The sequence below is a fragment of the Colossoma macropomum genome, unplaced genomic scaffold, assembly GCF_904425465.1.
Source record: "Colossoma macropomum unplaced genomic scaffold, Colossoma_macropomum, whole genome shotgun sequence".
Taxonomy (NCBI): Eukaryota; Metazoa; Chordata; class Actinopteri; order Characiformes; family Serrasalmidae; genus Colossoma; species Colossoma macropomum.
In genome coordinates this window covers 827,089-854,057 of record NW_023495723.1, presented here as the reverse complement: position 1 = coordinate 854,057, position 26,969 = coordinate 827,089, and the positions used below count along the sequence as shown (strand labels likewise).

General features: G+C 38.1%; 6 gene segments (V, D, J or C); 3 read left to right on the top strand and 3 right to left on the bottom strand.

Annotated features, from left to right (window-relative positions):
• The first annotated feature begins 7,141 nt into the window (after positions 1–7,141).
• Positions 7,142–7,732, top strand: LOC118802853. The segment is given in 2 exon segments: positions 7,142–7,193; positions 7,365–7,732. Coding segments are annotated over 2 exon segments (420 nt in total).
• A 2,484-nt stretch (positions 7,733–10,216) lies between these two features.
• On the bottom strand, positions 10,217–12,295 carry LOC118802852. The segment is given in 3 exon segments: positions 10,217–10,662; positions 11,389–11,495; positions 12,270–12,295. Coding segments are annotated over 3 exon segments (447 nt in total).
• Positions 12,296–12,384: 89 nt separating this feature from the next.
• Positions 12,385–13,107, top strand: LOC118802867. The segment is given in 2 exon segments: positions 12,385–12,470; positions 12,602–13,107. Coding segments are annotated over 2 exon segments (384 nt in total).
• Positions 13,108–20,041: 6,934 nt separating this feature from the next.
• On the bottom strand, positions 20,042–22,019 carry LOC118802851. The segment is given in 3 exon segments: positions 20,042–20,481; positions 21,201–21,302; positions 21,995–22,019. Coding segments are annotated over 3 exon segments (441 nt in total).
• A 130-nt stretch (positions 22,020–22,149) lies between these two features.
• On the top strand, positions 22,150–22,883 carry LOC118802865. The segment is given in 2 exon segments: positions 22,150–22,240; positions 22,411–22,883. Coding segments are annotated over 2 exon segments (414 nt in total).
• A 1,968-nt stretch (positions 22,884–24,851) lies between these two features.
• LOC118802870 lies at positions 24,852–26,622 on the bottom strand (the record flags this gene model as incomplete). The annotated part of the segment is given in 2 exon segments: positions 24,852–25,263; positions 26,523–26,622. Coding segments are annotated over 2 exon segments (414 nt in total), but the record flags the coding sequence as incomplete, so codon positions are not given.
• Positions 26,623–26,969: the final 347 nt, after the last annotated feature.

Genomic DNA, 26,969 nt, shown 5'->3' with positions numbered 1-26,969 from the left:
TGTTATACTGATTTCGGCCACTAGAGGGAGGCACAGAGTGTCTCCTTAGTAATAAATGACGAGCAGCATCACCTGAACCTGGCCTTACTTAAGGGGAGCTCTTAGTCAGCTTGGTGAGCGACTGCACTCAATCCTGAATTGAGCCTGACCACCTGCCACAGTCGTCCTGCACAATAGAAGATGTGGGTCTGATTCCACCTCAGGCCTGTTGACTTGTTACAACTTCTAAAATCAATCTTCAAATAAGATCTATTGATCACTGCATTAATCAGATCCACTTACATTCTGAAAACGCTGATGGAAAGATCTGTTAAAGTGCTGCTGTGTAGGAACACAAGAGAGACGTGTAAGTTGTTTAGTCTGAAAGGTGGGATTGAAGGAATTTGTAAGTTGCTTAATGTGAAGAGGAGAACATCTATTATCTGACCTGTAAAAGTTACTCTTTATTGACTTTTTAAAACAGAAAGTAATTCATTTCTGTGTGCGGCTCTGTTTTTTCATCTGGTTACAGCAGCTGCAGGCAGAGTGATCCACCATAGAGTCTGTCAGGCAGACTGTCCAGCAGGGGGAGCCACAGCCCACCTCAGCCCCTCCCAGCCCCTCCTGGAGCTTCACTCTCACACACTGATCAATAAAACTCCCACTACTGATCTGGAGTGAGAGCTGGGAGGCTGTAGGAACGCTGCTGTGAGTTTCCTCACTGGTCATGTTGCTGCTGCAGGATTTCTCTCTGTAAACTGTGATAAAGACCACAGGAGAATCAGCTGGGCTTCATTCAGTGATCCACTCATTACACTGTTTTATACTCACATTTTATCCCTCAGAATCAACACAGAACCTGTTCTTATACAATACCATCCCATCATGATCCATTTCAGACTCCATAAGTCTTTAATCAGCATCATTAGTCTATAAACTGAGTCTCTTTAACATCAGCTTAGTCTATTAAACTCACAGCACTGTGACTCTGACACACTGACAGTCAGCTCAGGATACTAAACTCACATCCTGGAGGGCAGCAGCACTAAAGGAGGAAGTGAAACCAGCCCCCCCACCAGGACCCCCCACCCAGCTGAACACAAACAAACAGTTAACCAGTAACCAGGGGTGGCACCACAACCCCAAAAGTAGTGGAGCAATACATGTTTAAAAAAAACAAAAACAAAAAAACAGACAAACACAAAAGGCCGGCTGTGTGGTATTTTATGCAATTATGCCACTGACTAAAATTACCTTTCGTGTCTTGCTAATGACAGGTCTTTATTCAGAGGTGGGTAGTAACTAGTTACGTTTACATTCGTACATTAGGTTCATATACTTACATATACATTAGTACAATATTGATGGATCTTTACTCTCCTGAGGATTTTCACATCATAATACTTATATTAGTATATTAGTGAGTAAAGGAATCTTTTTACTCAGTTACATTTTCATATTTAGTTACAAATTAATTTTTTGTGTTTAACTTCAATGTGTTTTGATGGTGTCAGTAATTGTACTGCTTTGTGATACTGAGCTACTGAGACATTCCACAGCAGAACTCAGTACCTAAGAAGATTTCTGACCTGATACTTTTGAATTTTACGTTTTACGTTTACTTGTTTGATTATTTTATGCAAGTATCAATACTTTTACTTTCTCTCTCTCTCTCTCTCTCTCTCTCACTCACACACACACACACACACACACACACACCTGGGACCAAAACAGTGTATATCTCATTGAGATTTTTAAATCTAAGAATTAAAAATCTCACAAAACAGAAATGATTAAATAATCTATTATAGTATTATGATCTGATGTAATGACAGTTCAGGTAGAGTCATTTCCATAGAGAGAGCTGACTTTGCATTATCAGCACATGCTTCAGTGCTCTGGGAGAGTTTATAGTCCTGTGAGTTTAACACTTCATGACTGAGAGCTGCTGCCCCACAAACTTCACCCACAGCAGACATGACTTTGACCACCATCTTCATCTGGACTCTGATCTTCTGGACTCAAGGTAGATCACTGTTATATATTTAACTTTGTGAAGATGATTTTTAGGAATGCACTCTCTGGGAGTAGATTCATTTTTGTTAGATGTATTTAAATAATAGATTTTTAATAATACTAACAATCCTGATATTTAATTGCATTTATTTAATTTCAGGATCCAGAGGTCAGGCGACTGTGACTCAAACTCCTGCAGTGAAATCTGCTCTTCCAGGAGAAACAGTCACCATCAGCTGTAGAACCAGCCCTGCAGTTTATAGTAGTAACAGTCTAGCCTGGTACCTGTAGAAACCTGGAGAAGCTCCTAAACTCCTGATCTACACCACTAGCAGCTTACAGTCAGGAACTCCAGCTCGTTTCAGTGGCAGTGGATCTGGATCTGACTTCACTCTGACTATCAGTGGAATCCAGACTGAAGATGATGGAGATTATTACTGTCAGAGTTTACATCATATCAGCAGTGTCTGGTGGTTCACACAGTGATACAGAGCCGTACAAAAAGCTGTGAGAGTCAGAGACACAGAGGCTGCACTGCTGCAGCTGAGACCTACTGCAGGTGCTGAGGGGGAGGATGTGATACAGCACAATCACACACTCTGTGGAGGAGAGGAAACACACCACACTAACACACAACTCAACACACATCTATAAATATGCACAAAGCAATAATGCACACAGCATTTCAGCTCCACTTCTATGAGAGGAGTAGTTTAGTGGAGCTGGAGCTCATTCTAGTCCTACTGTTCATTTTAATTTACTAACTCATGTTTAGAGTTTATTCACTTATTTTATGGGATTTCCTTAAAGATCTACTTTCACGTATCTCGTTTTCACTGATCACGATTCTGGACTGTTTAAATGTTCTCTTGTTCTGCCCTCTCCTCGTCGCCTCTCCACCTCCCAGTTCCATTCACAAATTATGAAAAGTGTTTTAGAGACCCCCTGGTCATGCTGGTTTATGTTACACATTTCATGAACATCTTCAGTGACACACATCAAACTCATTAATGAACGCAGCCTTTTATACTGACTGCATGTGTCTATTTTCGGCTTGTTGTGAGCATCATGCCACTAGAAGTATGAGCAGAATACCATCACTGTGCTTTTCATTCATTAAAACACAGCATTGCAGAATCACTGCACTTTGTACAGAGGGATGCGTTTCTTCCAGTGTTGGTAAAAATTATGCAATATGAAACTTACTTAGCGCATACAGATAATATGATATAATATAATGATAATATAATTCTGTTCTAATAGAACAGAAAACTTTCTCACAATCCTTAAAAAGAACCTGCACACGATACCCAACCCCATCCAGGACTGACAGTCCAATAACCTGTCAACTATCAGCTTTATTTAATAGAGGGGCTCTGCAGAGGACGTTCAAGTTTCTGAGGGGGCTGAAGTCGAAGCCCTCCATCACTGTATCACCTCCAAGTGACATCACTGCACTGATCACTGCACCATCAACCGAACTAGTTTAAAGTCAGAGTTGAAAACACATTCTGGTCTTTTAACTGACTTGGACTTTAATCTGAAGTCATGTAGCTTTGACTTACTGTGTAGCTTAAATATGTTTATCTTGTTACAGTAAATGACTGAATATTCCATTTTATACTGACAAAACAATCATAACACTAAAACAACTTTAGCAAATGTTTCAGTAGTGACTGTTTCAGTGGTGACAGTTTTAAATAAATTTGAGCAGAACTCAAAACACCAGCCAGTACATGACTAACGAACACAGCTTTGAACAGTTACACACATAAAATCATAATATTTTAATCAAAACACAAAAAAATACGTACAGAAAAAATAAGTACAGAAAATATGTGTTTTGGTAGGGACAATTTTAATGGTACTAATTTTCAGAGTTTGGGACACATTTACTCCATAACAATAGGATCTAACTGCTCACCATGTGGCCATGAGGGACAGGGATGCAGCCTCAGTTCCTGATCTAAAATGTAGGGGCGGGGCTAAAATAAGGCCCCACCCACTGAATGAAATTTATTTAAAAATTGAACCAATGATAAATTTAAATCTTCCAACATCACTTTAAAAGAATAAAAAAGATCTCTTTAAAAATAATATTAAAAAAACAAACTGCAGCTCACATAAAATAATAACAGTACAGTGATTAAAGCGATGAGAAGATGTGGTTTGTTTATGTATATAAATGTCCATCATTCTGCTGTTCTGCAACTGGGCACCCTCCTTTTTCCCCCACTACATCCCTGGTGGTGTGAACCTGAGTGTGGTGGAATCTAGAGCTGAACACATGATGTGTGTGTGGGATGTGGGGAAACACTCACTACTGCAGAACCAACAGTGCTTTAGATTTTCTCACATCTCTGATTTACATCAACACTTTATATCAACATCTCCTCTAAACATGCTGTAGATGTTTTGTATCAGTCTTGTGGGAAACATATATATGATCATATATTGATGGAGCCACTGTGTCCCTGTCTGCTCCAGTCAGCGTCCATCTACTCCATCCTGGTTAAAGTCCTGCTGCTTTACTCAAACACACAGATTCCCAGTGGGCCAGAAGGGTTTTGGTTCAGTTGCTCTAATGCGTTTAGGAGTGCCTCATGTGTTCTCCCACACATGTAAACACAAGAGCACATTAACAAACAACAGTGTAACAGTGTTACAGTGTTTCTGTTGTAACAGTGAGGGAAAAAAAGAATTTTGTTTAGGTTAAAAGTAAGAAATGATTTTAATCATAACTAATCATTTTCTATTATACTGTATGTCTCTCTACACATATGCAGCCTTCTTCCTGTGTGTATGTGTGTGTGTGTGTCTGTGGGTGACCCTAAGTATGTTGAATTACATACATACATAAAGTAAATAAAGTTTAAAGGCCTAGGCCTGTGATTGTGGCCTTGGCCTGTGATTATTTAAAAAATATATTCCCTCTTGCTTTGGAAATAATGGAAGAATTCTTAATAACATAAAAAGATGATGTTAATAATGGTGTGAAAAATGACATGAAAGACAATCAAAAAAACAATGCAAGGTTTGGAAATAATGGTGTAAAAATCAAAAGATATGAAATATTTGGGAGGGGCAATGAGGACTCTGGTGAAGTCCCCTCATTGTTCAGAAAAGAGTATAAAAATGAGGTTGGTCAGTTGTTGCCTGGGCCAACTCAGATTAATGCTCGTTTGTTGGAGAGCTTTAATCTTAATAAAAGTAATTATGCCTTTTCCTGCCAATCCTGGTGTTTTGACCTTTTTTCAATTTTTACATTTTTGAGCAAAGCTCCTATTGTTGCAACAACAAAAGCTCAGGGAAGCACATTCTGGGGTGAGTTTTCAAAATGTGTGAAGTGACATCATTATTTTGCAGCACATTAACTGTAAAGATTTTCACAGTTCAGTTAAAAGCTTTACTCTCTTTTTATTTGATCACTCGCTGTTCAGCTTGGTTATCTCAATACAGCAAACAAATAGTGGTCAGCAAAATAGAAGATTCTATAGTAAAGTAGTTACCTAAGCTAATTTAAATACAGTGGTTACGCAACTAATGCTTTTCTATTCAAAGTTAGCTATTAATAAGACAGATATGTCATAATCATCATCACCATCATCATCATCTTAACCACTTAATCCAACTAGGATTGTGGTAGCAGTTGGGAGAGCAGTTAATCCCAGATGACCCTGTCCCCCGCAACTTCCTCCATCTGATTCCAAGGGATACCGAGTTGCTCCTAGGCCAACTTGGAGATATAATCCCTCCAGCGGGTCCTTGGACGATCTCGGGGTCTTGTGTCAGTAGGCTGTGCCTGGTAAACCCCCACCGGGAGGCGTACAGGGGGCATCCTGATCAGATGCCCGAACCACCTCAACTGGCTCCTCTCAATGTGGAGGAGTAGCGGCTCTACTCCAAGCTCCTCCCAGATGACTGAGCTCCTTATCAGGCAGAGTGTAACCCACCACCCAGTGAGGAAGGCTCATGACCATAGGTGAGGGAGGGGATGTACACCAACTTTGCCTTATGGCTCAGCTCCCTCTTCACCACTACAGTCCGGTACAGCGACCCATCACTCGTGAAAAAGAACCTGAGATACTTACGTGGAACCAGCTAGAGAGAAAAAAACAACAACATACGTATGATTATATACCAACTGTAACGTCCTGACTGGATCTCTTAATGTAACTGGAGTGTAATATTCAGTGCAGTGCTGCTCTAAAGCTGCTCAAAATGAATGGAAATTTCTAGAGACTTAAAGAGACATAAAATATTTATACACTCTAAACATAATCAAAAATACAGTTCCAAACTTTACATTAACTGAGCTATGAAGAATAAATATTCTGTTGTCTTCATTCTGAATAGTTAAACCCATGCTCTGTTCTCATATTTGAGTTTATACGTTTTTGTACCTTTAACACAGTTTCAGTGCCCAAAAAAGAACAGTGTTTAAGAAACACTTCATGCTTATAGGAAATAATACTTAATATGTATTTTATTAATCATAATAAATTAATAATAATAATTAATTTATTAAAATGAGTAAAGTACAAAGTGGATTATTATTATTATTATTATTATTATTATTATTATTATTATTATTATTAATAATAATAATAATAATAATAAAACCCCTTTTACTTTACTTATTTGTACTTAATTTAAAACTATATTCATTAAACATTTTAAATAAATTAACCTGAAAAAAAGATTTTTTCAGTCACAAATCAGAATTAATTTCTGTTGTTTAATTTTTCTTAATGTTTCTATTTTATGAATTTTATTCAGTGTAAGTGATTATGAGAATAATTAAATTACTAAATGTTGCATTATAAGAAGTAAAGACTCTTACTCTCAGTTTCTGGACAATGTTTGTATTTCTGAGGGGTTTTGTAAAAAGGAAAAAGCCACAAAGCCTGTGTAAATGTATATTTGCATATCGATAGATATGAAACATTATTATTTGTATTGATTATTAAGGTAAATAGTTAGTATTTAGTCTTAGAGAATATTATCAGTGTTAATGTAGACTCTGAGCTGCTGGTGTGGATCAGAGAGCTGTGCTGTTTGCATATGTGTGCTGCTTCACTGCTCCACACACTTTAAGAGCTGCAGTGCTGATCAGTCTTCAGTCCTTTCAGAGACACACAGCACAATGATGATCATACTGGTTCTTCTGCTGGGAGCACTGGGGCTGATCACTCAGGGTGAGAGGATCTTTTCTCTAATTAAAATAAATGCTTGTTAAATATCAGAACTATTATCGCAGTTTATCATCTGTTCATTTAGATTCTGTCCAAATTCTGCTGTGAATATTCTGGAAGAAGGAGATTAAAAAGTGTCATTTTTCATATAATTATTTGTCTTTTGTGTTTCAGACTCCATGGGGGAAATAATTCTGACTCAGTCTCCAGAGTCTCAGTCTGTTTCTCCAGGAGAGACTGTTACTCTCAGCTGCAGAGCCAATGTGGATATTGATGATGATCTTCACTGGTACCTGCAGAAACCCGGAGAAGCTCCTAAACTCCTGATCACGTACACCACCACTCGTCAGTCAGGAATTCCAGATCGTTTCAGTGGCAGTGGCTACAACAGAGATTTCACTCTGAAGATCACTGCAGTTCAGCCTGAAGATGCAGGAGATTATTACTGTCAGCAGGATGAAGCTACTCCGTTCACACAGTGTTACAGCGCCGTACAAAAACCTCCCTCAGCTGTAGAGAGGGAGGTTTCTCTAACTCGCTGATCTGAGAACAACTACAAAACACTACAGTACAGAATATTTTCTCTTTTTACAAAGTTTTCACCATGCAAGACTTATTAGATCATATTTTTATTGTATTTAATACAATATGTTTTGAGTTCATATACAGTGCAATTTATTTATTCACTAAAAAATGACACTATTTTTAAATCCAGTCTGGAAAGCATCTGCTAACTTGCACTTCCATGATTAGATCTTTTCCTGATAGGTCAGAAAGCATTCTCAGACATGTCCTGCTGGCTTTCAGAGTTTTAGTAATCAGCTCTGATCCAAAAAGACAGAAATAAATGATGGCCACCTTCTGCCAAATAGGTATTTCTTCATAATACACTCTCAGAAAAAAGTACCTTTATTAAGGGAAAATACTGTACTGTACTTGTACTGTATTCCATTGCAATTATTTATTTAAGTTGTATTGATTATTATATTTTTTTAGAATGTCAAGTTATGAAAAGGTACAAATATGTATCTTTCTCCTGGAAAAAAAATCTATTTAAGGTACAAAATTGGACCTTTGATAGTAGATTTATGTGTTTGCACCTTGAAAGTACCTGCACAGAAACCTTTGTTGACAAAGAAATAAGCTGCAGAGTTGATTTTATACTTATTTATTGTTTTTCAAGCACAGATGCTCCAGTTTAATCATTTCTGAATATCTTTTTGGTAGTCTTTGTGCATGCAAAACTTCAAACTGTTTAGAAGGTGGCGAGTAGTAAGCCTAGAATTCAAAGGGTTAATGTAAATTAATTCATTCGCTCACTCATTGATTCCTTAGTTGATTAAATCCATCTTAAACCTTTATACACTTAATTTACTTATAAACACTTAATTTAAAACAGATTTTGACACCAAGTAGTTGGTTGATATTTCTTTTCTGTTTGTCCAAATTCTAATCAGAGAATGAAATAAACTAAAAATAAGAAGTTCCCTCACTAACGTGTGCACAAACAAGTTTTAATAAGTAAAATAGAGAGATAAAGAGAGAGAAGGAGAAAGAGAGCAGTGAGTTTTGCATTAACAGGGCTGAATCTTTCTGATTCTCTCAGAATAGAGCAGAACTTTCACCAGATGTTCAGTGTCCAACTCACTCAGTCACAGCACACATCTAACACTGATAATGAGCTGAACTGCTCTAAAAGAACAGACACTGTTCATAAAGTGTGTCAGGTCTGTCAGGCTGCTGAACACTGTCTCTGTCCTGGAGCTGCTGCTTTACTGTTTCCCATCAGAGACGCATTAGGACTTGTGTATTTATACCTGGCAGCTTCCACAAGAGTTTACAAGCTCTCTCGCTCTCATGATGAGTTTCTCAGCCATAGATTTGATCTTTCCTGCTGTTGTTTCTGTTTCATCCTGTTTCTCTGTGTGACTGATGACAATGTGATCATCACAGCTTCACTTCAGATGTCATTACATCATGATTAAGGCTCGATACACAGCCTGTCAATATTCAGCAAGACAGTAACTCAACATCTGTACCATCTGTACAGAACTATCTGGTGAAGAAGTGGAGTGAACTGCACCTTAAAGAAACAGCCTTAATCTCACTGAGATCTCAGTCTCATATGACCTGTTCAGGCCAAACTGCCCCCATCAGCTGTTCTTAGAAATGAGTGTGACGTCACTGTAAAATATGAAAATGCTGGTTTCTTTCTTATGAATAAAACAGTCCACAAATTTAGAATAACAGTCATTCTGTCCAATCAGATGTAGGAAAGTGACATAATCACACTGACTAAATGAACTGAAATGTAAATGAACGTGAAAGTGAAGATCTCTAATGTGCTGCACACACAAACACACACACACACACACACACACACACACACACACACACACACACACACTCTCTCTCACTCTCACACACACACACACACACACACACACATTCATATCTGCCTCAATCTTGATGGGTTTTGTGTTTGTGAATCTCAGATTTGCATGAGCAGGATGGTCTTCCCTTCCCAGAAAGAAGCAGCTCTGTGTCCAGATGTTCATCATCTCCAGAGTTCAGAGTTCAGAGCAGCATCGCTTTAGTTTCAGCACCAGCATGAAGATCCAACTGCGTCAGTCTAGCATTGACTGACTACAGATACAGAGGAGACTGTGGCCTGAATACTGTGATTATATACATTAACAAGTAAATCAATACAATATTATTAATATAAATACTTAACATTCACTGATAATGTTAAAAAATTTGCATCTTCTTTATTTACTTCATATCTAAGTTGAACTGAATCTGTCCTGAAAAAAATAATTTACAGATACTTTTAATCCCTCATTGATCTCCTTCATGATCATTAATGAACCTCTGTAGATCATTAGATGTGCCTGGAAATGTTTTCCTACATTAACATCAAGAACTTTCTTTGAACTTCACAGACTTAAAGACTCTCTAAAGCATTTCTGATTCTAATAAAGAAGAAAAAAATCTACCATCAGACAGTAAAACATACAGTATTATTGATTGAAACTCTTTATTTTCTTTAGTCAAATAATCAGATCATCATTTCAGCATTAATCACAGACGTGTTTGAGCTCATTTGAGAGTGAGAGGAGCTCTATCAGCTGAAACCCCCGCGTGGTCCTCACTGCTCAGCACTCATCTCTCCTCAGTGTCTGGCTGACAGGAGGCTGGGAGTCCTTGGTGGCCTCACAGGTCACGGTGTTCTTTAGCCACTGCTCCTCCTGGAGGGTCAGGGTGCTGCTCCAGCTGTAGAGGCCGTCGTCCTTCTGCAGAAGCCCGCGGCTCTGGCTAACCCCCGAGCTCCAGCTGCTCCCACCCACCTTCCAGCTCAGCCTCCAGTCTGAGGGGAAGCCCTTGTTGGCCAAACACACGAGTGTGGCCTTCCCCTGCTGCAGCCCCTCGCTAGAGGGGGGCAGGACTGTGAGGGTGGGTGAGGCCAAACCTAGGAGACACAAACACAGGAAGGGACACATGTCAATCAACCAGCACAGACACACCAGAGTGGGTTTCACTTCTCTTATTTTGTACAGAGCTCAACTGAGTTCAGTGGAGCATTAAAATGTTTCACCCTCTAATTATAACCTGCTTTACAGTTTAAACTGCCTCTCAGACTAATCTGCAGTTACTTCTCTCAAAAAGAGTCTGAATTTATCAAACATTTCATTATAAGACAAGCATTTTATACACTTCATTTATAAAATTAGGAAATTTAATGCATTTAATTTTTTGTATTTAAAATAAATATAAATTTTGCTTACGAAGAAAAATAAATGAAAAAAATTAAAAAATAACACAATAGAACTATTAAATACATGAATCAGAAAAACACAGTCTATATATAGATGTTATCATGTCTTTAAGAATTTACAGTAACTGAAATGGTGATCTCAACATGAGAATGAGAACCATAGAGCGATAAAAACAAATGTATTATTTTTAACTATGACCTCAGTGATTCTACACGCCTTAAGAGAAATTTGCCGTTTGCTTTTACTAACAACGTTTCCGAAAGACAGTTGATGAAAATCTTTATTCTAAACTGCAACAGTTAAAATAATAAAGTACTAAATAAATAAAACTCCATAACTTACAAAAACCAGCAAGTACATTAATAGTAGTTTCCAAAATTTTTTAACAGATAAATTATGAATAAGAAAAAGCTACTTACGGCCAACTGACAGTTTGGTTCCTCCACCAAAAGTGTACCACAGTGATACAAACTCATTTAGTGCCTGTACAAAAACCTCCTGCTCTAAAGACTCTGCTCTCTCTGTGCTTCACTAACAGCTTTTTCATATCAGTCATTAAATACGGATGAGTTTTATAATCAGCAGATAAATGTATAAATTCTGAAACCCTGAACTTTAAATTTTTTTTACTTTTTTGAACTTGTTTGTATGAACTGTGGTGACACATTGTTATATTTGCTCTCAAATTGCTAATTTATACATTATTTCTTTCTGTGACATCATTATGAAACTTTAACAATTTTATTATTTGATTTTAATTCAACCTTGAAAATTAAATAAAAGTAAATTGTTACAAGATGAAAAATAGTTAAAGAGCTGCTGTGTATAAAAAAATCCTGTTTGCTCTTTTGAGGAATGAAGAACCTGAATAAGTTAATACAAGTAGATTTTTCTGCTAAAAGAGAGAAAAGTATATTAATAAAATGTGTATTTCTTACTCCCTGCATCCAGTTTAGTTCCTCCACTGAAAACTCCTGCACTGAGAGACAGACTGACAGCAGTAGCTGCAAAATCCCTCAAGAGAAAGACTGATACACTTTAAACTGAACAATATGAGATCGCCCCCCACTGGACATTAAGAGAATATTACACTGATCTGGAAAGGCAGATTGCTGAGCTGTGAGAAGATCAACTGTGTCTTAAACAGTTTACAGTGTGTTCAGTTCAACACATTTCAGCAACAACAGAAGCTGATAAACAACACATATAAACATTTTCATGCTTCTGTCTGATATTCAGCAGCTCTAAACTGAACCGTGAAGAACTCCTTCTGTTTCCATGCTGTTATACTCAATGTCACATGATCATTGCAGCCAATAGAGTCATTTCCATAGAGAGAGCTGACTTTGCATTATCAGCACATGCTTCAGTGCTCTGGGAGAGTTTATAGTCCTGTGAGTTTAACACTTCATGACTGAGAGCTGCTGCCCACAAACTTCACCCACAGCAGACATGACTTTGACCACCATCTTCATCTGGACTCTGATCTTCTGGACTCGAGGTAGATCCTTGTACCTTTATGAAGATAATTTATGAAAATATTAAAGTGTGTGCACATGAGGAGCTTATTTTAAAAATAATAATATCATATGTATTTATGAGTCACCTTGATTTCTCATTATATTATTTCAGAATCCAGAGGTCAGGCGACTGTGACTCAGACTCCTGCAGTGAAATCTGCTCTTCCAGGAGAAACAGTCACCATCAGCTGTAGAACCAGCCCTGCAGTGTACAGTGACAGTTCAGGTCAGCGTCTAGCCTGGTACCTTCAGAAACCTGGAGAAGTTCCTAAACTCCTGATTAAACTGATTAACAGTAGAGAGTCAGGAACTCCAGCTCGTTTCAGTGGCAGTGGATCTGGAACTGACTTCACTCTGACCATCAGTGGAGTCCAGACTGAAGATGCAGGAGATTATTACTGTCAGAGTTTACATCAAATCGGCAGTGTCTGGCCGCTCACACAGTGATACAGAGCCGTACAAAAAGCTGTGAGAGTCAGAGACACAGAGACTGCACTGCTGCAGCTGAGACCTACTGCAGGTGCTGAGGGGGAGGATGTGATACAGCACAATCACACACTCTGTGGAGGAGAGGAAACACACCACACTAACACACAACTCAACACACACATCTATAAATAAGCACAAAGCAATAATGCACACAGTATTTCAGCTCCACTTCTATGAGAGGAGTAGTTTAGTAGAGCTGGAGCTCATTCTAGTCCTACTGTTCATGTGTTCAAGGTGGAGCCTGAGTGTGGTTTAATCTAGAGCTGAACACATGATTAACGTTTACACTCTTAAGGTTTAGTATAAGTTGATATTGTAGTGTCCTGTTTTTGCAGGTTTTGGAATGTTTAAGTTAGGGGGCCCCTGGTTCAAAGGCCCCCATAGGGAGTGGGCCTCTCCAAATTCCAAATAGATGAGATCCTTTAAATAAGGACCAGGTGTTCTGTCTCCTTTTTCGAAAACAAGCAGCCTATTTAAGCCATTGGCTATAGTGTTCTGGAGGGGACACTTTAGGAATGGCACGGATCTTGATTTGATACTGTTTTACTTTGTAATAAACATCTTATACAAGGAAGGCGGTGTCAGTGGAGTCTCCATCATCTTCACATCATCGCTACTTAATAAACAACATTTTGGCATCACTAACTTCGGACTTGTTGTGACTTGCTACGTCACCGACAGCTTTAGCGCACTTACTCCCGCACCTGCCGGCATTTCAATGAGATTTTTGCATGATTGTGCTCTGGTTTGTTCATTAGGGCTGGGCATTAGGTTGTTTGCTGTCTAGTCGCACCGTAAAGAATCATGTGTGTGTGCATGCCATGCTGTGTTGATGTTTGGAGTGCTTCTCCGTTCTAAATTGGGGTTTATTGCATTGTGCATGCCGCATTAAAAAGGGGGAGTGTAATAGAGCCTAGGGCCCTCAGGAAATTAGATTAATGGGTTGAATTCCGGGTCAGTTCAAAGGAACTGGAGGTGTGGAGGGGAAAATTCAATTGTAAAGTTCCCCCTCGAACACTAGTTGATGAACAGTGTCTGAAGCAGCTTTTTATTGAATATTCACACCTCATAAAGGTAGAATTTAGAAGAAAATAGAAAAAGGAGTGTCAGGAAAAAGCATGCTATAGGATTAAATGCTGTTTTTGTCTTCTGTGTTTTCTGAGCTCGCTCTGTGTTCCTGTGTGAGGGGGATTGGCCCCCCTTACTGAGTGTGTCTGTGGATCTGGGTTCTGTGTGTGTGAGTCACTTGATCTGGCTGTGACCTAGCTGTGTGACTGGCTTTAGGAATGTATAAATGATAATTTGTAAAAAAAAATATGAGCCTCTAAGAGAGGACGTTTCTTTGATTTTGTTAAAACTTATGAGCCGTTCTTGGGGGACATTTTTGGATCTGATAACATTTATGAGCCTCAAAAAAGAGGACTTTTATAAATTTGCATAACACTCATGAGAACCTTTGATAAGCTTTATGAGCCCCCAAGAAGGACGTTTATGATTTTGGAGAGGAGTGGAGAGACCAGCGAGGATGTTTGTGTGCATGGGTAAAGAAAAATTTAACAAGTATTATTAATAATGTGCTAAGGTGTTATTAGAGTGAAATAAACTGATATTTCTTTATTGATGATAGCTTGGTGTTTAAAGGAGGAGAACATTTGGTGTAGATAAAAAGACCTAAGTGTTGGCAGATAAAGGGCGTAAATCATATTGAATTGCTTTTTGTGCTGTTAAAAATAGGAAGGAGAAGGAGAGAAAAAGAGAGAAAAATATATGTGCAGAGAGAGAGAGAGAGAGGGGAAGCAGCAGGCCAGTGCTGATGATTTAGGAGGCACATGGGTCAGCTCATGTTGCAAGGGGGGAAGTTAGGAGAAAGAAAAGAGGAGTAAGTTGCTGAAGGTAGAGAAGAGAGGAGATGTTGAAGGTTCAAGAGAGCCAGAAGAAAATGTGTGGAGAGAGGGTTATATAACTCGTAAGGTAGTAGTTGTGATAGAAGATTTGAGTTCTACTGGGAGTTTTCATGGTTGCTACAAGGGTTCAGGAACGATTCACCACAGCAACCACTCCAAGGGTGAATATTACATCGATGAAGCTTCCTGCTTTAGCTCTGGAAACAACTAAGAATGTTAATGTGTCAATTCAGGCTATTACTTTAGCTACGACTTTGAAGGGGATGAAGGCTACTACAGGGATGGTGACAATTTTTACACCTGATATGGCATCTTTGAACTTTAAAGAAGGAGTAAATATAACCCAGAAACCTATGTTAAAGATAGAGCTTAGTGTGAATAGTAGTAATGAGGTTTTTGAACCTAGAGAACAGATGGAAGAGCATGATGCAGATTCATCTGTGACAGCTTAGAGGACGACTTTAGATGTGGAAGAGGAGTTTTTTGACTTTGGCTGGACACCAGAAGATGTGACTGACCATTATCGTTTATTACAGAAGAGAGAAACTGTGGAAGGCATGTGGATTTGATTCCTATGGTGTTACAAATCACAGACCCAGGGGCAGGTAGGAACTTATGGTTCCAGCAGTTAACTCATCCTGTAAGATCAGAATTGTCCATGTGTGGTGAAAGTTCCAACACCAGGCACATGGCCTGCAAGTTTAGAGACGGTACCAGAACCATTAAGTCTTAAATGTCAATCTTATGCATTATCGTGGCTGTTTTATCAGCAGCAATCAGCAGAGGATAAGGTGATGGCTCTGTCAGTGCATCTGTTTAGACCTAGACATAATTGTTCTTGGTTGGGAGAGTTACCACATGTGAATTTACTTGATCAGCATGAAAATATGATAATAGCAATCCCAGATCCATTGGAAGTGAAATCTGTGGGGTTTGTGATAATAAGGCATATATATTTCTACCGTATGGGTGGACAGGATGCTGTTATATGGCAACGTTGAAGCTGCCATATGAGGTTTTTACTGTCCAGAAGGGAAAAGTTTCTGATGAGGTTCAATCTGATGCTATTTCTGGGAGTAGGAAGAAAAGGAAACTGGCACAATTTCATAATCTGGAGTCCTATCACTGGAGGATAAGTCTAGGAGAGAAGTGGGGTATAGGATTATTTCCATGGTATGGTGTGACATTTTCGGCAGTTCACACTGATAATATTACCCACACCCTACAGGGTTTTTGCAAATGAGACTGTAAGAGGTTTTGAATACTTGTCAAATACTCAAAAGAGTCATAGACTGACGTTGCCTAAACATGACATGGCTCTTGATTATCTGTTGGCCAAACAAGGTGGCCTATGTGTGGCTTTGAACTTAACTGGTGATGCTTGTTATACTTTGATTCCTGATAGTTCTGACAATATGACTAGTGTCATAGATGCACTGAAGCATATAAGGGATGCGTTTGGCCCATCAGAAGGAGCTGGATGGTCTGCGAATGCTTGGTTGCAGGAGAAATTAGGACCGTTGGGAGCAGTGCTGGTTCAGATTATGGTAGCACTTCTTATATCATTGAGTGTCATGTTTTGTTTCTGTACGTTGTTGTTCACCTTTGCGATATTGAGATGGGTTGGAGTTGTGATGCTTGGAGATCAAGTTCAGATGCCGTTACTACATAGGACTGACACAGACGATGATGAAGTGGTGATAGAAGGTGAACTGATGGAGAAATATCCATTTTGAATATCTACTCTTATTATAGTCTTAAAATTTATTTCTGTTACTATTTGGGTATTTAGTAGTCTCTTACTATAGAGTGGGACGATAGCAGGGGGAAATGGAAAATGTGGTTTATAACTTGGAATAATGTGAAAGTATGATACTGTGAATTTCACATTTAGGGAGTTAATCCATATTTGATGTTTCAATTTCCATTTGTTGTTTTTGCAAAAGATACTGGTTGGTGGTTTTCTTTTCTTTCTTTCAAGAACGATGTTGGGGGAAAACCACTGTAAGGGTGGTTGGATCTTCGGGGACCCCGATGTGCATGGCCAATAGGACTGAAGGACTTTGAATAAGGAGTGATACAATGCCCAGAGTCAACACATCATCGACACTACACTGAGAGTCAACGTTGCTGAGGAGCTGCAGTGTGATACATTTTTAAGACTTCATATATATATTTGCATAGTATTGGATTTTGTTCTATTATATTGTAATGTGTGATATTGATAGAGGACATTTATAAGGTAGTGATAATCTTAGTAAGACATAATAGTTGGATTGAGTGTTTGAGTTGTTTACTGCATGAGTAGTACTTAAATTTATAACACTTTCTTTGTTTTAACTGCTTGAAGATTGATGGTTTCTGTTATGGGGTAAGTACATTGGGACCTCAGATCTTGTTTTCTTTTTTCGGTGCTTAGGGACATTGGTGTTAGGCAGGGGAAGGTTCATTGGAAGGTCCGATGGGTCGACCAGCCTGAATGTGGACATTGTTTTGGTTTTATTTTCTGAGGTTTCCATATGTATTTGCTTAGGTCATATTCCTACACGATTTATTAAAATTCCTCCTTTTTAAAATAGTCTGGAGTACTTTATGTGGTCGCCTAAGGCAGAGGGGCCATGAGAGAATTTTTCCTGTCTAGATTGTTTGACGGATATTGCAGGAATGATAGCTGCCTGACAGGTTTTTTCACTCTCACACTCCAGAAAGTTGTTGAATTGCTAAGCTAATGCTGTAGGAATCATGTGTAGGTGGAACTGTTATTTTGTTACAACTGCAAACATGTATGTGTTACTTTTTGGTTTTTCGAGACTTTGCGGAAGCCTCAAAGGGGGGAATATGAGGTGTATTTAGAAGAGTGCTTTTATAGAAAAAGGCAAAAACACTCTTAAGGTTTAGTATAAGTTGATATTGTAGTGTCCTGTTTTTGCAGGTTTTGGAATGTTTAAGTTAAGGGGGCCCCTGGTTTAAAGGTCCCCATTGGGAGTGGGCATCTCCAAATTCCAAATAGATGAGATCCTTTTAATAAGGACCAGGTGTTCTGTCTCCTTTTTTGAAAACAAGCAGCCATTGGCTATAGTGTTCTGGAGGGGACACTTTAGAATTGGCATGGATCCCCTCTCAGGTACTTTATAGTGCTTGATTTGATACTGTTTTACTTTGTAATAAACATCTTATACAAGGAAGAGGGTGTCAGTGGTGTCTCCTTCATCATCTTCACATCATCGCTACTTAATAAACAACACTATATTACACATTTACTTAGTAGTGCTATCTTTTTTGATACTCAGTTTGTGTGCAAAATACAAAACTTTTAGGAGGTGGTAAGTTTATTTTGGTACAAAAATGGCTGAATTCCTACAAATTTTAAAATTCTGTGAGGATTTACATCATAAATGATGACATATCTGACTAGTCTAAGGTCTCCATAAAAAAACAGCATACAGTATGTGACTGTCTCATATAAATACTTCGTAAGTGGCCAATAAAGAGGAAAGAATGATGTAAAATAAGCCTAGATTTCAAAAGATGAAAGTAGATTGAATAATTCAGCCATTCATTTAGTCGATTTCTTAGTTGATTTAATTCATTCTTTAATACCTTTATGTCTTTAACTGAAAACTAATTTTGACAACAGCTAATTCTTTTCATTGTTCAAATCCTGATCAGAGAGCGAAATGAGAAGGTCCTTCACCAAGTTGTGCACAATCAGTAAAAGAGAGAGATAAAGTGAGAGAGAGATGAAGTGAGAGAGAGAGAAAGATAGAGAGCAGAGAGTTTTGCATTAACTGAATTAGCTGAATCTTTCCGTTTCTGAGCTTAACTGCTCAAAAAGAACAGACACTGTTCATAAAGTGTGTCAGGTCTGTCAGGCTGCTGAACACTGTCTCTGTCCTGGAGCTGCTGCAGTACTGTTTCCCATCAGAGACGCATTAGGACTTGTGTATTTATACCTGGCAGCTTCCACAAGAGTCTACAAGCTCTCTCGCTCTCATGATGAGTTTCTCAGCCATAGATTTGATGTTTCCTGCTGTTGTTTCTGTTTCATCCTCTGTGTGACTGATGACAGCATGATCATCACAGCCTCACTTCAGATGTCATTACATCACGATTAAGGCTCGATACACAGCCTGTCAATATTCAGCAAGACAGTAACTCAACATCTGTACCATCTGTACAGAACTATCTGGTGAAGAAGTGGAGTGAACTGCACCTTAAAGAAACAGTATTAATCTCACTGAGATCTCAGTCTCATATGACCTGTTCAGGCCAAACTGCCCCCATCAGCTGTTCTTAGAAATGAGTGTGACGTCACTGTAAAATATGAAATGCTGTTTATTTTTCTCATGAATAAAACAGTCTACAAATTTAAAATAACAGTCGTTCTGTCCAATCAGATGTAGAAAATTGACATTAATATACTGTTTAAATGAACTGACATGTAAATGAGTGTGAAAGTGAATTTCTCTAATGTGCTGCACACACACACACACACCCACACACTCAAACACACACACACACACACACACTCACACACACACACACACACACACACACACTCACATTCATATCTGCCTCAGTCTTGATGGGCTTTGTGTTTGTGAAACTCAGATTTGCACGAGCAGGATGGTCTTCCCTTCCCAGAAAGAAGCAGCTCTGTGTCCAGATGTTCATCATCTCCAGAGTTCAGAGTTCAGAGCAGCATCGCTTTAGTTTCAGCACCACCATGAAGATCCAACCTGCCTCAGTCTAGCATTCACTGACTACAGATACAGAGGAGACTGTGACCTGAATACTGTGATTATATACATTAACAAGGAAAACAATATAATACCACTCATATAAATACTTAATGTTCACTGATAACGTTTAAAAAATGTGTCTTCTTTATTTACATTGTCTAAATATATTTTAAAGTTGAATTGAATCTGTCCTGAAAAAAAAATAAATAATAATTTACAGATACTTTAATCCCTCATTGATCTCCATCATGATCATTAATGATACTCTGTAGATCATTAGATGTGCCTGGAAATGTTCTCCTACATTAACAGCAAGAACTTCACAGACTTAAAGACTCTCTAAAGCATTTCTAAGTGAGTCTAATGATAGAGAAAAAAATCTACCTTCAGACAGTAAAACATACAGTGTTGTTGATTGAAATTCTTTATTTTCTTTAGTCAAATAATCAGATCATCATTTCAGCATTAATCACAGACGTGTTTGAGCTCATTTGAGAATGAGAGGAGCTCTATCAGCTGAAACCCCCATGTGGTCCTCACTGCTCAGCACTGATCTCTCCTCAGTGTCTGGCTGACAGGAGGCTGGGAGTCCTTGGTGGCCTCACAGGTCACTGTGTTCTTTAGCCACTGCTCCTCCTGGAGGGTCAGGGTGCTGCTCCAGCTGTAGAGGCCGTCGTCCTTCTGCAGAAGCCCAGGGCTCTGGCTAACCCCCGAGCTCCAGCTGCTCCCACCCACCTTCCAGCTCAGCCTCCAGTCTGAGGGGAAGCCCTTGTTGGCCAAACACACTAGTGTGGCCTTCCCCTGCTGGAGCCCCTCGCTAGAGGGGGGCAGGACTGTGAGGGTGGGCGGGGATGAACCTAGGAGACACAAACACAGGAAGGGACACATGTCAATCAACCAGCACAGACACACCAGAGTGGGTTTCACTTCTCTTATTTTGTCCAGAGCTGGACTGAGTTCAGTGGAGCATTAAAATGTTTCACCCTCTAATTATAACCTGCTTTACAGTTTAAACTGCCTCTCAGACTAATCTGCAGTTACTCATCTCAAAAAGCGTCTGAATATATGAAACATACAATTTTCAGACATGTTTTCACTTAATTTATAAAAATAGATAATTTAATGCTTTCAATAATATATAATATTAAATTCAAGATGAATTTAGTGCATGAAGATCAATAAATAAGTTAAATAAAACTTAATAGAACTATTAAATATATCAATGAGTCTATATGTAGATTTTAAAATCTCTATAAGAATTTACAGTAACTGACAAGGTGATTGCTCAATATGAGAATGAGAACTGTGGAGCAATAAAGACAAATGTATTACTTTAAAAATAAACTCAGAAATTTTACACAACTTAAGAGAAATTTGCTGATTTTTTATGCTTTTACTAACAACTTTTCAGAAAGACAGTTGATGAAAAATCTTTATTCTAAACTTCAACAGTTAAAACAATAAAGTACTAAATAAATAAAATTCCACAACTTACAAAAAACATCAAGAACATTAATAGTCTATTTTCGAATTTATCTACTGATTAATTTTGAGTAAGAAATAAAAAGCTACTTACGGCCAACTGACAGTTTGGTTCCCCCACCAAAAGTCCACCACAGTGATACAAACTCATTCAGCGTCTGTACAAAAACCTCCTGCTCTAAAGACTCTGCTCTCTCTGTGCTTCACTAACAGCTTTTTCATATCAGTCATTAAATACTGATGAGTTTTATAATCAACAGATAAATGTATAAATTCTGAAACCCTAAACTTTTTTTTTTTACTTTTTTGAAATTGTTTGTCTGAACCATGGTGATACATTGATATATTTGTTCTCAAACTGCTTATTTATTCATTGATTTAATTTGTCCTTGAAAATTAAATAAACATAAATTGTTATAAGAACAGAGAAGTTAAAGTTAAAGAGCTGCTCCACTGCAAAAATGTCTTATTGCTTCTGTTGAGTAACAAAAATTAACATGGATAAATGAACATAAACTGATTTTCTGCTAAAAGAGAGAAAAGTATTGTAATAAAATGTGTATTTTCTTACTCCCTGCATGCAGTTTAGCTCCTCCACCAAAAACTCCTGCACTGAGAGACAGACTGACAGCAGTAGCTGCAAAATCCCTCAAGAGAAAGACTGATACACTTTAAACTGAACAATATGAGATCGCCCCCCACTGGACATTAAGAGAATATCACACTGATCTGGAAAGGCAGATTGCTGAGCTGTGAGAAGATCAACTGTGTCTTAAACAGTTTACAGTGTGTTCAGTTCAACACATTTCAGCAACAACAGAAGCTGATAAACAACACATATAAACATTTTCATGCTTCTGTCTGATATTCAGCAGCTCTAAACTGAACCATGAAGAACTCCTTCTGTTTCCATGCTGTCATACTCAATGTCACATGATCACTGCAGCCAATAGAGTCATTTCCATAGAGAGAGCTGACTTTGCATTATCAGCACATGCTTCAGTGCTCTGGGAGAGTTTATAGTCCTGTGAGTTTAACACTTCATGACTGAGAGCTGCTGCCCACAAACTTCACCCACAGCAGACATGACTTTGACCACCATCTTCATCTGGACTCTGATCTTCTGGACTCAAGGTAACTCACTGTTACACATTTAACTTTATGATGGTGTTTAATGGAGACATTTTAAAACATGTGCATGTGAGGGGCTTATTTTAAAAAATAATAATATCATGTGTATTTAATTATATTTATAAATATTTCTAATTTATGAGTCATCTTGAATTCTTGTTATATTATTTCAGGATCCAGAGGTCAGGCGACTGTGACTCAGACTCCTGCAGTGAAATCTGCTCTTCCAGGAGAAACAGTCACCATCAGCTGTAGAACCAGCCCTGCAGTTTATAGTAACCATTTCTCCTGGTACCTGCAGAAACCTGGAGAAGCTCCTAAACTCCTGATCTACACCACTAGCAGCTTACAGTCAGGAACTCCAGCTCGTTTCAGAGGCAGTGGATCTGGATCTGACTTCACTCTGACCATCAGTGGAGTCCAGACTGAAGATGATGGAGATTATTACTGCCTGGGTGTATTTTACATCAGTAGTAGATACTCGTTCACACAGTGATACAGAGCCGTACAAAAAGCTGTGAGAGTCAGAGACACAGAGACTGCACTGCTGCAGCTGAGACCTACTGCAGGTGCTGAGGGGGAGGATGTGATACAGCACAATCACACACTCTGTGGAGGAGAGGAAACACACCACACTAACACACAACTCAACACACATCTATAAATAAGCACAAAGCAGTACTGCAGAACAGAACTGGTTTGAGTTTGTGTCAGTTTTTGTTGAAAATTTATTGGATCCTAAAAAATGTGATCTTCAGCTTTTTATGATCCAAAATTGCAACATCAAAAAAATAGTATTTCACTCTGATGAGACACTCAGTTTTCTATAATGGACCCCATAAAATCAGTTCACCACAAATGTCTTCAGTTCTCATCCAAATGTCTAATTAGATCAATATCATTTTAAAACAATTTACTATTAATTATGTGAACAAAAGGATCAAATACTTTGAATAAAGTGGGTCTCATGGGGACCAGACTGGGACAGGCAGTCCAAAGATGATCTCACAATCTGAGAGCATGTCTGAGTCAAGAATCAGCAAATCCAGGGAGAAGTGAACAGTGTCAGTATCGGCTGTTTATGGGAGAATGTGTAAATCTGACCTGGTGGGAAAATAAAAGATAAAAAGAAGAAACAAAACTGTATCAACGTAAGTGAAAACTGGATATTGGCTGTTATGGAGTGATGAATCTGAAATATTTATATGACACAGTAAAGTTGAGCGCATGAGCTTTGCATGTGTGATTCCCACCATAAAGCTTGGAGGAGGCAGGGTGATGACCTAGGACTGCATTGTTGGTCAAAGAGCTGGAGATCTTTACCACATACCCTCAATAATGCCAGTGACCATGACCATCAGAGAGGAGTGTGATTCTGTCAGAATTATGATGAGAAAGGCTGTTCTTCGATTTATAGCACAGCAACTTAAAATCTTTCTCAGCTAGAACAGAAATATCTGATGAAGAAGGAAAATGAAATGCAACACAAACAAATGATCTGGTCAACTGAGCTTTTAGATTTCAGTATCACTGGAATTGTAGGGGTTAAACTGGACTGAAAGGTAAAGCAAAGCAATCTTTCAGGACTGTGTGCAGCATGAAGGATGAACATCTCCTTTACTGGCAGCACATGTATAAGAATGTGAAAGTTTTTAGTTTGACTAATTTGCTAGTAATAAAAATATTAAAAATATTGTCTCAGACAACATGAATTGCATATTATTTGCATCTATGAAAAAATTGCAAATAATTTGAATACATATGATTATTAAATGTATATATTTTTGTAAATGAAATTAATTTACAACAAAATTGCAAATACTTTCTGTACATATACGTACAAATAATTTTCCTACATGAAGATCCAACCTGCCTAAAGCTGCAGTCACACCGAACACGAGTAAAATCTGCCTTGAGGATAAAATCAATTCACTTGAATGCAAAAGATGTGAGCACAGAAAATCAATTCACCTCAATTAGAGTTACATTTCAATTCCTGCTGAGTTCATCTAGGTGACCTTGATTTCCAAGCAATTAAAAGACAAGAAGGTGGTCTCTTCTCTCTGTCAACATAATGTTGCGTGTCACTCACAGTTTCAATAAAATAAACTAGTTACTCAGCTAACATTTATTGAACTATATTTTCCCTCCAAAACCATCTGTACCGTCTCTACTCACCTGACTTTTGCTCCACACTGCAAAGAAAACACTGAGGCAGCAGTGCAGTGTGACCACAGCTTATTCCACCATTTACTGTATCTACTGTGATCACATCCTACAAATATTAAACAGGATAAGACAAATAAAAATACTATAAGTAATATAAAATATTCACTACATGATACTAAAAATTACATACCAGTTTGATGAATGATAAAGTGATTAAACCTATTTCTAAATAAAATCGTGAAGGTGAATTGGTCCAGTTGATTCAGATTAATCGTATGATGACTTTCTAACACTTTATCACTGTCATCATCAGACATGGCTGGAAAGATTTGCCACAACATTAGATTTTAATGACATTTAAGGTGTTTATTTTGGTGGGAAAATACAATAAAATAAAGCACTACATTGTTGTTGGTTGAAACTCTTTATTTTATTTGGACAAATAATCAGATCATCATTCCAGCATTAATCACAGACGTGTTTGAGCTCATTTGAGAGTGAGAGGAGCTCTATCAGCTGAAACCCCCGCGTGGTTCTCACTGCTCAGCACTGATCTCTCCTCAGTGTCTGGCTGACAGGAGGCTGGGAGTCCTTGGTGGCCTCACAGGTCACTGTGTTCTTTAGCCACTGCTCCTCCTGGAGGGTCAGGGTGCTGCTCCAGCTGTAGAGGCCGTCGTCCTTCTGCAGAAGCCCGGGGCTCTGGCTAACCCCTGAGGTCCAGCTGCTCCCACCCACCTTCCAGCTCAGCCTCCAGTCTGAGGGGAAGCCCTTGTTGGCCAAACACACAAGTGTGGCCTTCCCCTGCTGGAGCCCCTCACTGGAGGGGGGCAGGACTGTGAGGGTGGGTGAGGCCAAACCTAGGAGACACAAACACAGGAAGGGACACGTGTCAATCAACCAGCACAGACACACCAGAGTGGGTTTCACTCCTCTTATTTTGTACAGAGCTGAACTGAGTTCAGTGGGGCATTAAAATGTTTCACCCTCTAATTATAACTTGCTTTACAGTTTAAACTGTTTCTCAGACTAATCTGCAGTTACTCATCTCAAAAAGATTCTGAATTTATGAAACATTTCATTATAAGAAAAGCATTTTATTCACTTCATTTACAAAATAAGGACATTTAATGCATTCAATAATTTATAATATTAAATTCAATTTAATTTGAGCTCATGAAGATCAATAAATGAAAAAAAGAAAAAAACATAAAAAAACTATAAAATATATGAATCAGAGAGACACCGACTATATGCAGATTTCAAAATGTCTATAAGAATTTACAGTAACTGACATGGTAAATGCTCAACATGAGAATGAGGACTGTGGAGCAATAAAGACAAATCTATTACTTTTAAATATGAACTCAGTAATTTTACCCACATTGAGAGAAATTGCTGACTTTTTTTAAGGTTTTACCAACATATTTTCAGATAGACAGTTGATGAAAATCTTTATTCTAAACTGCAACAGTTAAAACAATAAAGTACTAAATAAATAAAACTACATAATTTACAAAAACCTTCAAGTACATTAATAGACTTTTCCAGAATTTATTACCAGATTAATTATGAATAAGAAATAAAAAGCTACTTATGGCCAACTGACAGTTTGGTTCCTCCACCAAAAGTCCACCACAGTGATACAAACTCATTTAGCGCCTGTACAAAAACCTCTTGCTCTAAAGACTCTGCTCTTTCTGTGCTTTACTAACAGCTTTTTCATATCAGTCATTAAATACTGATGAGTTTTATAATCAACAGATAAATGTATAAATTCTGAGAACCTGAACTTTTGTTTCTGTACATTTTTAAACTTGTTTTTTCTGAACTGTGTTGACACTTTATTATATCCATTCTCTAACTGCTTATTTATTCATTAATCTGTAATATCATTACAAAATATTAACACTTTTTTGTTTAAATTGACTTTAATTTGACCTTTAAAAATGACATAAAAATAAATTGTTACAAGAACAAAAATAGTTAAAGAGCTGCGGTGTATAAAAAACTTATTGGTTCCTTTGAGGAACGAAGATGAACATGAATAAATATGAATATAAGTTGATTTCCTGCTAAAAGAGAGAAAAGTATTTTAATAAAATGTGTATTTTTTTACTCCCTGCATGCAGTTTAGTTCCTCCACCAAAAACTCCTGCACTGAGAGACAGACTGACAGCAGTAGCTGCAAAATCCCTCAAGAGAAAGACTGATACACTTTAAACTGAACAATATGAGATCGCCCCCCACTGGACATTAAGAGAATATCACACTGATCTGGAAAGGCAGATTGCTGAGCTGTGAGAAGATCAACTGTGGAGATCAGGAGAGTGAAGATTCACATTTGAATCACAGTAAAAACCTCAAACTGACAATAAATCTCTACATTATACACAATAAAACAGTCTTAAACAGTTTACAGTGTGTTCACATCTCAGCACTTGTGGCAGTTACACTATATTACACTATATTACTATATACACTATATTGTTCACTTCAGGGATTTTATTTTGAAATCAGCGAGGGCTTTTAACTGTTGGAGCAATTCATTGAGAAGAGAAAGGGG